Here is a 15,649-nt window from a genome sequence, read left to right on the forward strand (position 1 = left end):
TATGATGCTTTCGAAGTCGCATAACTCTCCAAATGATCCTGGATACGTCGTTCTTTCAGCCCCCGAAAATCAACTGGAGGAGCTCCCGACATACTTTCAGGCAACATGGGTTGGGGAGAAGATCAGAGGCATTGGAAGAAAGAACATTTTTCCCCCGTAGGTAAACTCAACAAAGAACTCAACAAAGAAAGTGCTTGTTCAATGAACCATAAACAATGAACCTGCAGCGGTGGAACGATTAAGACACTAACAGCTTACAGACGGTAGGCAATTAAGGTCACAGTTATGATAATTTAGGACACTAAAGAGGCCTTTCTACTGACTCTGAAAAACACCAAAATAAATATTCCCAGGGTCCCTGCTCATCTGCGTGAATGTGCCTTAGGCATGCTGCAAGGAGGCATGAGAACTGCAGATGTGGCCAGGGCAATAAATTGCAATGTCCGTACTGTGAGACGCCTAAGACCGCGCTAAAGGGAGACAGGATGGACAGCTGAATGTCCTCGCAGTGGCAGACCACGTGTAACAACACCTGCACAGGATCGGTACATCTGAACATCACACACGCGGGACAGGTACAGGATGGCAACAACAACTGCCTGAGTTACACCAGGAAAGCACAATCCCTCCATCAGTGCTCAGACTGTCCGCAATAGGCTGAGAGAGGCTGGACTGAGGGCTTGTAGGCTTGTTGTAAGGCAGGTCCTCACCAGACATCACCGGCAACAACGTTGCCTATGGGCACAAACCCACCATCGTTGGACCAGACAGGACTGGCAAAAAGTGCCCTTCACTGCCGAGTCGCGGTTTTGTCTCACCAGGGGTGCTGGTCGGATTCGCATTTATCGTCGAAGGATTGAGCTTTACACCGAGGTCTGTCTTCTGGAGCGGGATCGATTTGGAGGTGGAGGGTCCGTCATGGTCTGGGGCGGTGTGTCACAGCATCATCGGACTGAGCTTGTTGTCATTGCAGGCAATCTCAAGACATCCTCTTCCCTCATGTGGTAACCTTCCTGCAGGCTCATCCTGACATGACCCTCCAGCATGACAATGCCACCAGCCATACTGCTCGTTCTGTGCGTGATTTCCTGCAAGACAGGAATGTCAGTGTTCTGCCATGGCCAGCAAAGAGCACGTCTGGGACCTGTTGTTCCATACATTAAATAACAGACTCACAAACACAGACAGGCAATAGGCTTCACCTGGCTTCACAGCTTCCCTGGGAAACTCAAATGTATTGTAGCCTCACGCGGATGAAAGAGTAGCGGTGGAAGAAGTTCTCTGTAAAATATTACACATTGTGGTGGTGGTGCTTCGGGGTATATCACGGGTATGACAAAACAAATGGCTGTTTACTGCTCATTTCATTGGTGACCAGTTTCTAACAGCAATAAGGCATGTCTGGGGTTTGTTGTACATGGCCAATATACCACGGCTAATGGCTGTATCCATGCACTCCGCGTTGCGTAATGCATAAGCACAGCCCGTGGTATATTGGTCATATAGCACACCCCCTCGGGCCTTACTGCTTCATTATATTGTTAATCTATTTGCTATTGTGCACTTCAGATCTGTTTTCCAGAGGAGTTTACACGCACACACCTCTTTCTTCCTGTTTATCTTATAGTGTGTCAGTGGTGTATTCATCAAGGGATCATGGGTAATGGCAGCAGGGATCATGGGTAATGGCAGCTGTGATCATGATAATGGCAGCTGTGATCATGATAATGGCAGCAGGGATCATGGGTAATGGCAGCAGGGATCATGATAATGGCAGCAGGGATCATGGGTAATGGCAGCAGGGTTCATGGGTAATGGTAGCGGGGATCATGGGCAATGGCAGCGGGGATCATGTGTAATGGCAGCAGCTCCTTGATCTAAATCAGATAATGAAGGGCAAGGAGAAAAAATTGGGTCTGTGAAGAGGCCACACAACATTACCATCTAAAACTGACTGAAGGCTGAGGGCTGTGAAGAGGCCCATGACATTACCATCTGTAACTGTCTGAGGGCTGTGAAGAGGCCCCACGACATTACCATCTATAACTGACTGAAGGCTGTGCAGAGGACCCAAGACATTACCGTCTATAACTGGCTGAGGGCTGTGAAGAGGCCCCACGACATTACCATCTATAACTGACTGAAGGCTGTGCAGAGGGCCCAAGACATTACCGTCTATAACTGGCTGAGGGCTGTGAAGAGGCCCCACAACATTACCATCTATAACTGGCTGAGGGCTGTGAAGAGGCCCCACAACATTACCATCTATAACTGGCTGAGGGCTGTGAAGAGGCCCCACAACATTACCATCTATAACTGGCTGAGGGCTGTGAAGAGGCCCCACAACATTACCATCTGTAACTGTCTGAGGGCTGTGTAGAGGGCCCAAGACATTACCATCTATAACTGGCTGAGGGCTGTGAAGAGGCCCCACAACATTACCATCTGTAACTGTCTGAGGGCTGTGTAGAGGGCCCACAACATCACCATATATAACTGGCTGAGGGCTGTGGGCTGAGGGCTGTGGGCTGAGGGCTGAGGGCTGTGTAGAGGGCCCACAACATTACCATCTATAACTGGCTGAGGGCTGAGGGCTGAGGGCTGTGTAGAGGGCCCACAACATTACCATCTATAACTGGCTGAGGGCTGGAGGCTGTGGGCTGAGGGCTGTGTAGAGGGCCCACAACATTACCATCTATAACTGGCTGAGGGCTGAGGACTGTGGGCTGAGGGCTGAGGGCTGTGTAGAGGGCCCACAACATTACCATCTATAACTGGCTGAGGGCTGTGTAGAGGGCCCACAACATTACCATCTATAACTGGCTGAGGGCTGAGGGCTGTGTAGAAGGCCCACAACATTACCATCTATAACTGGCTGAGGGCTGTGTAGAGGGCCCACAACATTACCATCTATAACTGGCTGAGGGCTGAGGGCTGTGTAGAGGGCCCACAACATTACCATCTATAACTGGCTGAGGGCTGTGTAGAGGGCCCACAACATTACCATCTACAGTGCCTTGCGAAAGTATTCGGCCCCCTTGAACTTTGCGACCTTTTGCCACATTTCAGGCTTCAAACATAAAGATATAAAACTGTATTTTTTTGTGAAGAATCAACAACAAGTGGGACACAATCATGAAGTGGAACGACATTTATTGGATATTTCAAACTTTTTTAACAAATCAAAAACTGAAAAATTGGGCGTGCAAAATTATAAAGGGCTGTGTAGAGGGCCCACAACATTACCATCTATAACGGGCTGAGGGCTGTGTAGAGGGCCCACAACATTACCATCTATAACTGGCTGAGGGCTGAGGGCTGAGGGCTGTGTAGAGGGCCCACAACATTACCATCTATAACTGGCTGAGGGCTGAGGGCTGTGTAGAGGGCCCACAACATTACCATCTATAACTGGCTGAGGGCTGAGGGCTGTGGGCTGAGGGCTGTGTAGAGGGCCCACAACATTACCATCTATAACGGGCTGAGGGCTGTGTAGAGGGCCCACAACATTACCATCTATAACGGGCTGAGGGCTGTGTAGAGGGCCCACAACATTACCATCTATAACTGGCTGAGGGCTGTGTGTTGGTTGTTCACTTGCCGGTCGGTTGCCATTGACAACCCTTTATGTATTTTTGTTGCGCTCCATCTCTCTCCCAGTCCCCCCCCGGAAGGCTTTGTCATTATTTTATTATTTTATATTATATGATCTATTAATGAATACATGACTGTGTTTCCCAGTGCCCCCCCTGGAAGGCTTCGTGATGAACAGGGTCCAGGGAGACTACTTTGAAACCCTTCTGTACAAAATATTTGTGTCCATCGACGAGCAGACTAATGTGTCAGAGGTAGGTGAAATAATATTACGTCTCAGCCTCGTTGGACCGTCCTGGTCTTGATCATATGCCATGTCATACCGTAGGAGCTTTCAGGATGCTCAAACGAAGCGAATAAAATATAACGATAATTATTTAACCATGTTGTTTATTGGTGTGTTTTCTTATTGATTTTATTAAAGTGATTTCAGTCCCATTTAGTCTTGATCCTCATCCTATGGTCGTTCTGTTCCAGCTGGCTAATGTTCTGGAGATTGACTTGGGCCTGGTGAAGGTACGTATCTATGGCGATATAGATCACACACTGTTATATTGTCCATGGTGGCGGTCACCAACCTTTTATGAGTCAAGATCACTTTCACAGTCAAGAAGCAAGCCGAGATCTACCGCTCAGAATCTTTTTAAAACATGACTTAAAAATATATAACATTAACCTAATAAAAACAGTTTCGTAAGAATGATGTTTGTGTAGTAGCCCTAATACATTATCACATCCTAATGGCTATATGCCTGCCCTAATATATTATTACATACTAATGGCTATATGCCTGCCCTAATATATTATCACATCATATTGGTTACATGCCTGGTCTAATACATTATCACTTCCTATTGGCTTTATGTCTGGCCAACTACATTATCACAGCACATTGGCTATATGCCTGGTCTAATACATTATCACAGCACATTGGCTATATGCCTGGTCTAATACATTATCACAGCACATTGGCTATATTCCTGGTCTAATACAATATCACAGCACATTGGCTATATGCCTGGTCTAATACATTATCACAGCACATTGACTATATGCCTGGTCTAATACATTATCACAGCACATTGGCTATATGCCTGGTCTAATACATTATCACAGCATATTGGCTATATGCCATGAAATCAAAGCGACGTCAGTGATCTTCAGGTCATAAAGTCGGAGTTCTGGAAAGAGGCCCGAGTCTGACCAGAGAGAGGGGACACAGTCTTCCACCTGATGGCAAAACTCGAGTCGCTTCTCATGCACAAATTCATGTTGTTCCTATGACCAGAGACAGTGACATATTCCTTGATATTAAAATAGACACGACCAGCTACTTCTAATAATAAACACACAGGGCTGTTGATAAACTTGGCTACTCATTCCTTGCAGCGTGAGTGCTTAACTACTCATTCAAGTCAAGTCAAATGTTATTTGTCACATGAGCCAAATACAGTTAAATGCTGTAGACCTTACAGTGAAATGCTGAATACAACAGGTGTAGTAGACCTCACAGTGAAATGCTGAATACAACAGGTGTAGTAGACCTCACAGTGAAATGCTGAATACAACAGGTGTAGTAGACCTTACAGTGAATTGCTGAATAAAACAGGTGTAGTAGACCTTACAATGAAATGCTGAATACAACAGGTGTAGTAGACCTTACAGTGAAATGCTGAATACAACAGGTGTAGTAGACCTCACAGTGAAATGCTGAATACAACAGGTGTAGGTAGACCTCACAGTGAAATTATGAATACAACAGGTGTAGTAGACCTTACAGTGAAATTATGAATACAACAGGTGTAGTAGACCTTACAGTGAAATTATGAATACAACAGGTGTAGTAGACCTTACAGTGAAATTATGAATACAACAGGTTTAGTAGACCTTACAGTGAAATGCTGAATACAACAGGTGTAGTAGACCTTACAGTGAAATGCTGAATACAACAGGTGTAGTAGACCTCACAGTGAAATGCTGAATACAACAGGTGTAGTAGACCTTACAGTGAAATGCTGAATACAACAGGTGTAGTAGACCTCACAGTGAAATGCTGAATACAACAGGTGTAGTAGACCTCACAGTGAAATGCTGAATACAACAGGTGTAGTAGACCTTACAGTGAAATGCTGAATACAACAGGTGTAGTAGACCTCACAGTGAAATGCTGAATACAACAGGTGTAGTAGACCTCACAGTGAAATGCTGAATACAACAGGTGTAGTAGACCTCACAGTGAAATGCTGAATACAACAGGTGTAGTAGATCTCCTGTCAGCACCTTGCTGTAGTTTTGATGGGTTAATTAATGGATGGTCCATTGAATGGGTCCTGTCAACACCTGGCGCTGTAGTTTTAATAGGTTAATTAATGGATGGTCCGTCTGTAGTAGTGGAGATGCAGCACCGTGGGTAGTGGTGGAGATGCAGCACCGTCGGTAGTAGTGGAGATGCAGCACCGTGGGTAGTAGTGGAGATAAAGCACCGTGGGTAGTAGTGGAGAGGCAGCACCGTGGGTAGTTGTGGAGATGCAGCACCGTCGGTAGTAGTGGAGATGCAGCACCGTGGGTAGTAGTGGAGATAAAGCACCGTGGGTAGTAGTGGAGATAAAGCACCGTGGGTAGTAGTGGAGAGGCAGCACCGTGGGTAGTAGTGGAGATGCAGCACCGTGGGTAGTTGTGGAGATGCAGCACCGTCGGTAGTAGTGGAGATGCAGCACCGTGGGTAGTAGTGGAGATAAAGCACCGTGGGTAGTAGTGGAGATAAAGCACCGTGGGTAGTAGTGGAGAGGCAGCACCGTGGGTAGTAGTGGAGATGCAGCACCGTGGGTAGTTGTGGAGATGCAGCACCGTCGGTAGTAGTGGAGATGCAGCACCGTGGGTAGTAGTGGAGATAAAGCACCGTGGGTAGTAGTGGAGAGGCAGCACCGTGGGTAGTGGTGGAGATGCAGCACCGTGGGTAGTGGTGGAGATGCAGCACCGTGGGTAGTGGTGGAGATGCAGCACCGTGGGTAGTGGTGGAGATGCAGCACCTTCGGTGGTAGTGGAGATGCAGCACCGTGGGTGGTAGTGGAGATAAAGCACCGTGGGTGGTAGTGGAGATGCAGCACCGTCGGTAGTAGTGGAGATGCAGCACCGTGGGTAGTTGTGGAGATGCAGCACCGTCGGTAGTAGTGGAGATGCAGCACCGTGGGTAGTAGTGGAGATAAAGCACCGTGGGTAGTAGTGGAGAGGCAGCACCGTGGGTAGTGGTGGAGATGCAGCACCGTGGGTAGTGGTGGAGATGCAGCACCGTGGGTAGTGGTGGAGATGCAGCACCGTGGGTAGTGGTGGAGATGCAGCACCTTCGGTGGTAGTGGAGATAAAGCACCGTGGGTGGTAGTGGAGATGCAGCACAGTGGGTGGTAGTGGAGATGCAGCGCCGTGGGTAGTAATGGAGAGGCAGCACCGTGGGTGGTAGTGGATATGCAGCACCGTGGGTGGTAATGGAGATGCAGCACCGTGGGTAGTAGTGGAGATGCAGCACCGTGGGTAGTAGTGGAGATGCAGCACCGTGGGTAGTTGTGGAGATGCAGCATCGTGGGTGGTAGTGGAGATGCATCACCGTGGTTGGTAGTGGAGATGCATCACCGTGGTTGGTAGTGGAGATGCAGCACCGTCGGTGGTGGTGGAGATGCAGCACCGTGGGTAGTAGTGGAGATGCAGCACCGTGGGTAGTAGTGGAGATGCAGCACCGTGGGTAGTGGTGGAGATGCAGCACCGTCGGTGGTGGTGGAGATGCAGCACCGTGGGTAGTAGTGGAGATGCAGCACCGTGGGTAGTAGTGGAGATGCAGCACCGTGGGTAGTAGTGGAGAGGCAGCACCGTGGGTAGTGGTGGAGATGCAGCACCGTGGGTAGTGGTGGAGATGCAGCACCGTGGGTAGTGGTGGAGATGCAGCACCGTGGGTAGTGGTGGAGATGCAGCACCTTTGGTGGTAGTGGAGATAAAGCACCGTGGGTGGTAGTGGAGATGCATCATCGTGGGTGGTAGTGGAGATGCATCACCGTGGTTGGTAGTGGAGATGCATCACTGTGGGTGGTAGTGGAGATGCATCATCGTGGGTGGTAGTGGAGATGCATCACCGTGGTTGGTAGTGGAGATGCATCACTGTGGGTGGTAGTGGAGATGCATCACCGTGGGTGGTAGTGGAGATGCATCACCGTGGGTGGTAGTGGAGATGAGACACCGTGGATGGTATTGTAAGCATGTTATTGTTACATATGGAACAATGTTGCAAATGTCTATATCCTGGAGCACATTTGTGGACACAATGTACCAGCCATTTTGTTAACAGTGAGTCACTGCAGTTTCTATTTTGAGCCTCTGCCACAAAGTTCGGTGAATGTGAGATGGAGATTGCCTTCAGAACCGTGTTGAGAGTTTGTGTGTAGTCTACACATGATGTAAGCAATGGAATTTCTAGAAGTCATGCAAGTCAGGTCGCAATTGTAAATGAGAACTTGTTCTCAACTTGCCTACCTGGTTAAATAAAGGTGAAATAAAAATAAAATAAAATAAGAGATGTTTTCTGTTGGGGACTTTAGGTGCAGTAGGCTCGATATGGTAGGCTGCTTGCGTTGTTATATGACTGGTCTAATGTATGAATGAAGCCAGAGAGTTGATATGTCTGTTTCATGCAGCTATTCACACGTTCATGTTCTACATAAAATCTCTATTTTATTGGTTCACGGGACACATCATCATTTTTCTTGGGAATCGGGGAAGAAGCTTGGTCGGGAATTCCCGGGATGCAGGTCAACGGTATTAACACACACACGCACACACACACACACACACACACACTGTAAGATCAGTTGACTGCATCCCATGGCACAGCCACAGACAGACGGCAAACTGTCTGGAGTTGAATTAGTGCTTCAGTCGTCACCAAGTCTGGCCTAATTTCCTAGGGCTGCCATTTTCTCTCTCTCTCCCTCATTATCTCTCTCTCCCTCATTATATCTCTCCCTCAATATCTCTCTCTCTCTCTCTATCCCTCAATATCTCTCTCTCTCTCCCTCAGTATCTCTCTCTCTGTCTCTCTCTCTGTCTCTCGCTCTCTCAAAAACAGAAATGTTGATGTCAGTGAGAATTTCCTACAGCAATTTACTTTTAGTTGTTAGCTGCAGGAAACTTTTTCCACAGCTTTTATTATTTTCTGTGTGACCATAATGATGCAGGGTGATTCACAATAAATTGCTGCAGTGCTTGATAATGATTTGTTGGTGTGAAGGTGGTCTGACCGACCAGGAGATTGTCTTTACATTGAGAGGTCAGTCGGAGGAGCAGAACAAATCAGCAGCCAATGGATTCTAACTTGGCTGACAACGTTCTGTTTGACCCTCATGGCATACCATTGATTAGGAAAAGGCTGCTTCTGGCTGTGCACTATGTTATGTTCTCTCTCTCCCTCTTTATCTCTCTCTTTCTCCTCTTCCTCTCCCCCTCTCTCACCCACACTCTCTTTCCCCTCTCCCCTCCCTCTCTCAGAATGCTGTGTCTATGTACTGTCGCCTGGGTTTTGCCCTGAAGAAAGGAAGCTCGTTCAGCTCAGAGCAGCTCCACCCCACATGGAAGACTGCCCCCTCTGTCAACAGACTGAAGTACGTCTTCAATACCACTATATCACCACACTACTATATCACTGCACTACTATACTACTACAACACTATATCACTGCACTACTATACTACTACAACACTATATCACTGCACTACTATACTACTACAACACTATATCACTGCACTACTATACTACTACAACACTATATCACTGCACTACTATACTACTACAACACTATATCACTATACTACTGTATCACTGTGCTACTATACCACCACACTACTATATCACTATACCACTACAACAATATATCACCACACTACTATATCACTGCACTACTATACTACTACAACACTATATCACTATACTACTGTATCACTGTGCTACTATACCACTACAACACTATATTACTATACTACTACAACACTGTATCACTATACTACTATATCACTATACTACTATATCACTATACTACTACATCACTATATCACTGTACTACTAGACTACTATATCACTATACTACTACAACACTATATCACTATACTACTATATCACTATATTACTACACCACTATCACTATACTACTATATCACTACACTACTATATCACTATACTACTATATCACTATACTACTACAACACTATATCACTATACTACTATATCACTACACTACTATATCACTATATCACTATACTACTATACCACTATATCAGGTGAGTGGCTAGCACTCGGCGCTGGAAGTGCTGTATCAACACTAGCCCCAGGGGAACAACTTCCATCACATAAGACATCATCCCCAGTAGGCATAGGCACTGGTGAAAACACACTGTGACCAGGACAAAATTTGGCTAAGCAGACCCGGAACCCGGACACCCTCCTCCGTGGGGTAGAGGGGTGCGTTACGCAAGGGTGTCTAGCTCGAGACCCAGAAATGGAATGTGCTGAGATGAAGTCAGATAGCCCCTGGTTTCTTATAAAGAGACTGATTATGGGACACTGTGGAACTCAGGGTTGAAAAAACAGTGTTTATGTGCCAAGATTTGCCTAAAATCTGGCCCACTCTGGGTACCAGGGCTCTGGTGATCAATGAGGTGCCCTAATTGGACAGCTGTGGGTACTGTTGTCACAATGAGGCTCACTCGCTTTAGGTGGTAAAATGCATTCCGGTAACCGGAAATGTTTTTGGTTTACTATTGGTTCTGGGAACAAAGCTATAAATTTCCTGACCGGTAAAACGGTTTCTAATCCAGAAGTGCCTGTTCTGTGAATGTACATTTTTAGGTTGCAGGGAGGTTCTGAGAATGTTTTACTATGGTTCCAGGGAGGTTCTGAGAATGTTTTTACTCTGGTTGCAGGGAGGTTCTGAGAATGTTTTACTATGGTTCCAGGGAGGTTCTGAGAATGTTTTTACTCTGGTTCCAGGGAGGTTCTGAGAATGTTTTACTATGGTTCCAGGGAGGTTCTGAGAATGTTTTACTATGGTTCCAGGGAGGTTCTGAGAATGTTTTTACTCTGGTTCCAGGGAGGTTCTGAGAACATTTTTGCTATGGTTCTGAGGACCTTTTTGCTATGGTTCCAGGGAGGTTCTGAGAGCATTTTTACTATGGTTCTGAGGACCTTTTTGCTCTGGTTCCAGGGAGGTTCTGAGAGCATTTTTGCTATGGTTCTGAGGACATTTTTGCTATGGTTCCAGCGAGGTTCTGAGAAGATTTTTGCTATGGTTCTGAGGACATTTTTGCTATGGTTCCAGCGAGGTTCTGAGAAGATTTTTGCTATGGTTCCCTGAAAGGTTTCCTGGGATGTTTTGTTAATGTTGTGAGAAGACAATTCTAGGTTATTTGAAGGTATTTAAATAACATTCTGAGAACATGTTTCAATAAGACTTTTAATAACACTGCTGGCTTAGTTTGGTTGAACTGTATTGAACTCCAAGTACAGATAGTTCACATGGAAATGAATCTGCTTTGGCATTAATCATGCAAGCACATTTTATTTTTATTTTGGCACGGCATCAGTGAGATATGAACCTATGATCTTCTGTTCTCTAGCCATGGAATTAGTGCACTGCGCCACCAGGATGGAGTTTGCATGCTATATTTTCTTCAACTCATACAAAGCTGTTAATTTTTGTCTATTCAAACAGACCCCATTTCAAAGGAAACAAGCACTCATTAAGATCAAGTGTGGCCAACCCACCTGAACACACTTAACAAGGTAGAGGATAGAGAGTTTAGTTGTTGCTGAGAAATGAATGTACACTGAGTGTACAAAACATTAAGAACACCTTCCTAGTATTGCATTGCACCCCCCTTTGGCCTCAGAACAGCCTCAGTTCATTGGTGCATCTACAAGGTGTCAAAAGCATTCCACAGGGATGCTGACCCATGTTGACTCCAATGCTTCCAATAGTTGTGTCAAGTTGGCTTAATGTCCTCTGGGTGGGGGGACCATTGTTGATACACACAGGAAACTGTTGAGCATGAAAAACCCAGCAGCGCTGCAGTTCTTGACAGTGGTGGAAAAAGTTCTCAATTGTCATACTTCAAAGTGAAAGTCACCCAGTATAATTGGTACCATTGGAAAGAAAACACGTTAAAGTTTGTAGAAATAATGTAGGAGAATGTAACACAATAGATATGGTAGGAGAACATCCAAACATCCAAAAACCAACCAGAATTTTTTTTCTTCTTCTGGAGAGCCAATGCTCTTCCAATGGAAAGAATAGGGGCATAATGAATTCTAGCTGCCAGGATGCAATTCATATGGCTTCCACAGGGTGTCAGCAGTATATGGTCATGGTTTCAGGCTTGTACCTTCCAAAACGAATAAGAAATATGAGTTTTAGTAGAAGGACACACTCTTGGAAATTCGTGTTTGGGCGTGCGATGAAGACAAGACGCACCTGCTAATATCGGTTTCCTATTGAACATACTTATTTCTGTAATAAATATTATTGTTTGATTACATTTTTGGGTATCTGAGTAGTCAATAGAAACGTAATTTGACTTGTTTTAACAAAGTTTAGCGGTAGATTTTTGGATTCCTTTCTCTGCAAGTTGAACAAGTGGGTTACTCAAATCGATGGCGCCAACTAAACTGACTTTTCGGGATATAAAGAAGGATTTTATCTATCAAAACAACACTGCATGTTGTAGCTGGGACCCATTGGATGACAAATCAGAGGAAGATTTTCAAAAATTAAGTGAATCTCTTTTTGTGAATTTTTTTAAACCTGTGCCGGTGGAAAAATATTTTGATGTATGGCGCCGTCCTCAAACAATCGCATGGCATGTTTTCACTGTAAATCGGACAGCGCAGTTAGATTAACAATAATTTAAGCTTTCAACCGATATAAGACACTTGTATGTACCTAAATGGGTCACACTCCAACACTCAGACATCATTTACAAACGGAGCATTTGTGTTTAATGATTCCTCCAGGTCAAAGGCAGTAGGGATGAGCAGGGATGTTCTCAGGGATGTTCTCAGGGATGAGCAGGGAAGAGCAGGGATGTTCTCAGGGATGAGCAGGGATGTTCTCAGGGATGTTCTCAGGGATGAGCAGGGATGTTCTCAGGGATGAGCAGGGATGTTCTCAGGGATGTTCTCAGGGATGTTCTCAGGGATGAGCAGGGAAGAGCAGGGATGTTCTCAGGGATGAGCAGGGATGTTCTCAGGGATGTTCTCAGGGATGAGCAGGGATGTTCTCAGGGATGTTCTCAGGGATGTTCTCAGGGATGTTCTCAGGGATGAGCAGGGATGTTCTCAGGGATGTTCTCAGGGATGTTCTCAGGGATGTTCTCAGGGATGTTCTCAGGGATGAGCAGGGATGTTCTCAGGGATGAGCAGGGATGTTCTCAGGGATGTTCTCAGGGATGTTCTCAGGGATGAGCAGGGATGTTCTCAGGGATGAGCAGGGATGTTCTCAGGGATGAGCAGGGATGTTCTCAGGGATGTTCTCAGGGATGTTCTCAGGGATGAGCAGGGATGTTCTCAGGGATGTTCTCAGGGATGAGCAGGGATGTTCTCAGGGATGTTCTCAGGGATGAGCAGGGATGTTCTCAGGGATGTTCTCAGGGATGAGCAGGGATGTTCTCAGGGATGTTCTCAGGGATGTTCTCAGGGATGAGCAGGGATGTTCTCAGGGATGAGCAGGGATGTTCTCAGGGATGAGCAGGGATGTTCTCAGGGATGAGCAGGGATGTTCTCAGGGATGAGCAGGGATGTTCTCTTGATAAGTGTGTGAATTGGACAATTTTCCTGTCAAAATGCAGCGAGTACTTTTGGGTGTCGGGGAAAAAGTACATTTGTTTCTTTAGGAACGTAGTGAAGTAGAAGTTGACAAAAATATAAATTGTAAAGTACAGATACCCCCCCAAAGACTCCTTAAGTAGTATTTTAAAGTATTTTTAGTTTAAAGTCATTTCCACCACTGGTTCTTGATGCACTCAAACCGGTGCGCCTGACACCTACTACCTTACCCCGTTCAAAGGCACTTCAATCTTTTGTCTTTCTCATTCACCCTCTGAATGGCACACAAACACAAACAATGTCTCAAAACTTAAAAATCCTTCTTTAACCTGTCTCCTCCCCTTCATCTTTAACCTGTCTCCTCTTCTTCATCTACACTGATTGAAGTGGATTTAACAGGTGACACCAATAAGGGATCATAGCTTTCACCTGGTCATTCTATGTCATGCAAAAAGCAAGTGTTGTATACTCAGCGTATGTTTTTAAATAACATTCTTATAACGTTCTTTGAAAGTTAGTAATGATTTTTTTGTTTTTTTATGGAACGTTTTCTTAATGTCCTGAGAACATGACTTTAAATAGAACGATGAGGAGACCTGTAGCAAACATGCTGAAGTACTGAAATTCCCACCTAAGAAACATATGGTTCTCAGAACGTTAAGTGCTAGCTGGGTATCCTGAACCATTCCCAGAACGTTGTGGGAAGGTTGCATGCCACGCTCTCACCAAGCTCTAAGAAACATATGGTTCTCAGAACGTTATGTGCTAGCTGGGTTATCACCTGTGGAAGTCGGGGCTTCCAGCGAGGCGTGGATTTAATTTGCCTTGTCGGGGCGTGATTGTAGATCGTTCAACCGAAGTCTCGAGAGCACTTCTGCCCATTGTATGTTGTACTGAAGTTGACTGAGTGAAAGGGAAGCAGCTCCAAACCAACGGGGAAATGAAGCACGACACAATACAAGACCAGATTACAGTAATGTGAAGCACTTTAATAAATCACACCCACACTACTAAGACACAGCCCCCTAATACACACACACACACACACACACACACACTACTAAGACACAGCCCCCTAATGCACACACACACACACACACACACACACACAGCCCCCTAACACACACACACACACTACTAAGACACAGCCCCCTAACACACACACACACACACTACTAAGATACAGCCCCCTAATGCACACACACACACACACACACACACTACTAAGACACAGCCCCCTAATGCACACACACACACACACACACACACACACACACACACACACACACACACACACACACACACACACACTACTAAGCCCCCTAACACACACACACACTACTAAGATACAGCCCCCTAATGCACACACACACACACACACACACACACACACACACACACACACACACACACACACACACACACACACACACACAGCCCCCTAATGCACACACACACACACTACTAAGACACAGCCCCCTAATGCATGCACACACACACACACACACAGCCCCAGTGTAATGTATGTGTGGGGTTTACCACCCCCTGTCCCAGGGGCACAGTGGATCCCAAACAGATGCTGCTGTCGTGGGAACAGGGGAGTCCTGTGATGGAGGCTGGATCTTCGGCTACAGACACAGACACCACCAGCCTGGAGGACCAAGGTGAGAGTCTCCACTGTTACCACCCAAAACTTACTCTGTGTGTGTGTGCATGCATGCATTAGGGGGCTGTGTCTTAGTACGCACACAGCCTTTGGCCCAGGCTGCCCAAAATAACCTTTGTGTTGTGTCCCTCCTCTATCCCTCTGGGGGGGTACTACTCTGGGGGGGATACTACTCTGGGGGAGGGGGGGGGGTACTACTCTGGGGGGGATACTACTCTGGGGGGGTACTAATCTGGGGGGGATACTACTCTGGGGGGAGAGTAGTATCCCCCCAGAGTACTATCCCCCCAGAGTAGTATCCACCCCCAGAGTAGTATCCCCCCCCAGAGTACTATCCCCCCAGAGTAGTATCCCCCCCCAGAGTAGTATCCCCCCCAGAGTAGTATCCCCCCCCAGAGTAGTATCCCCCCAGAGTAGTATCGCTCTTAGTACCCCCCTGAGTAGTACCCCCCTGAGTAGTACCCCCCCCAGAGTAGTATCACCCCCCCAGAGTAGTATCCCCCCCCTGAGTAGTACCCCCCCAGAGTAGTATCGCTC

General features: G+C 46.4%; 1 protein-coding gene across 2 annotated transcripts in view; it reads left to right on the forward strand.

Annotated features, from left to right (window-relative positions):
- Positions 1-15,649, forward strand: part of LOC139373879 (protein FAM91A1) — a 101,588-nt gene that overhangs the window by 37,277 nt on the left and 48,662 nt on the right. For both annotated transcript variants that reach the window (XM_071114974.1, XM_071114975.1), the window contains 4 exons: positions 3,742-3,848; positions 4,072-4,110; positions 9,124-9,236; positions 15,001-15,110. In XM_071114974.1, the coding sequence (XP_070971075.1) occupies positions 3,742-3,848; positions 4,072-4,110; positions 9,124-9,236; positions 15,001-15,110 (369 nt within the window). The remainder of the gene's footprint in view (positions 1-3,741; positions 3,849-4,071; positions 4,111-9,123; positions 9,237-15,000; positions 15,111-15,649) is intronic.

Source organism: Oncorhynchus clarkii, chromosome 18, assembly GCF_045791955.1.
Source record: "Oncorhynchus clarkii lewisi isolate Uvic-CL-2024 chromosome 18, UVic_Ocla_1.0, whole genome shotgun sequence".
NCBI classification, from domain to species: domain Eukaryota; kingdom Metazoa; phylum Chordata; class Actinopteri; order Salmoniformes; family Salmonidae; genus Oncorhynchus; species Oncorhynchus clarkii.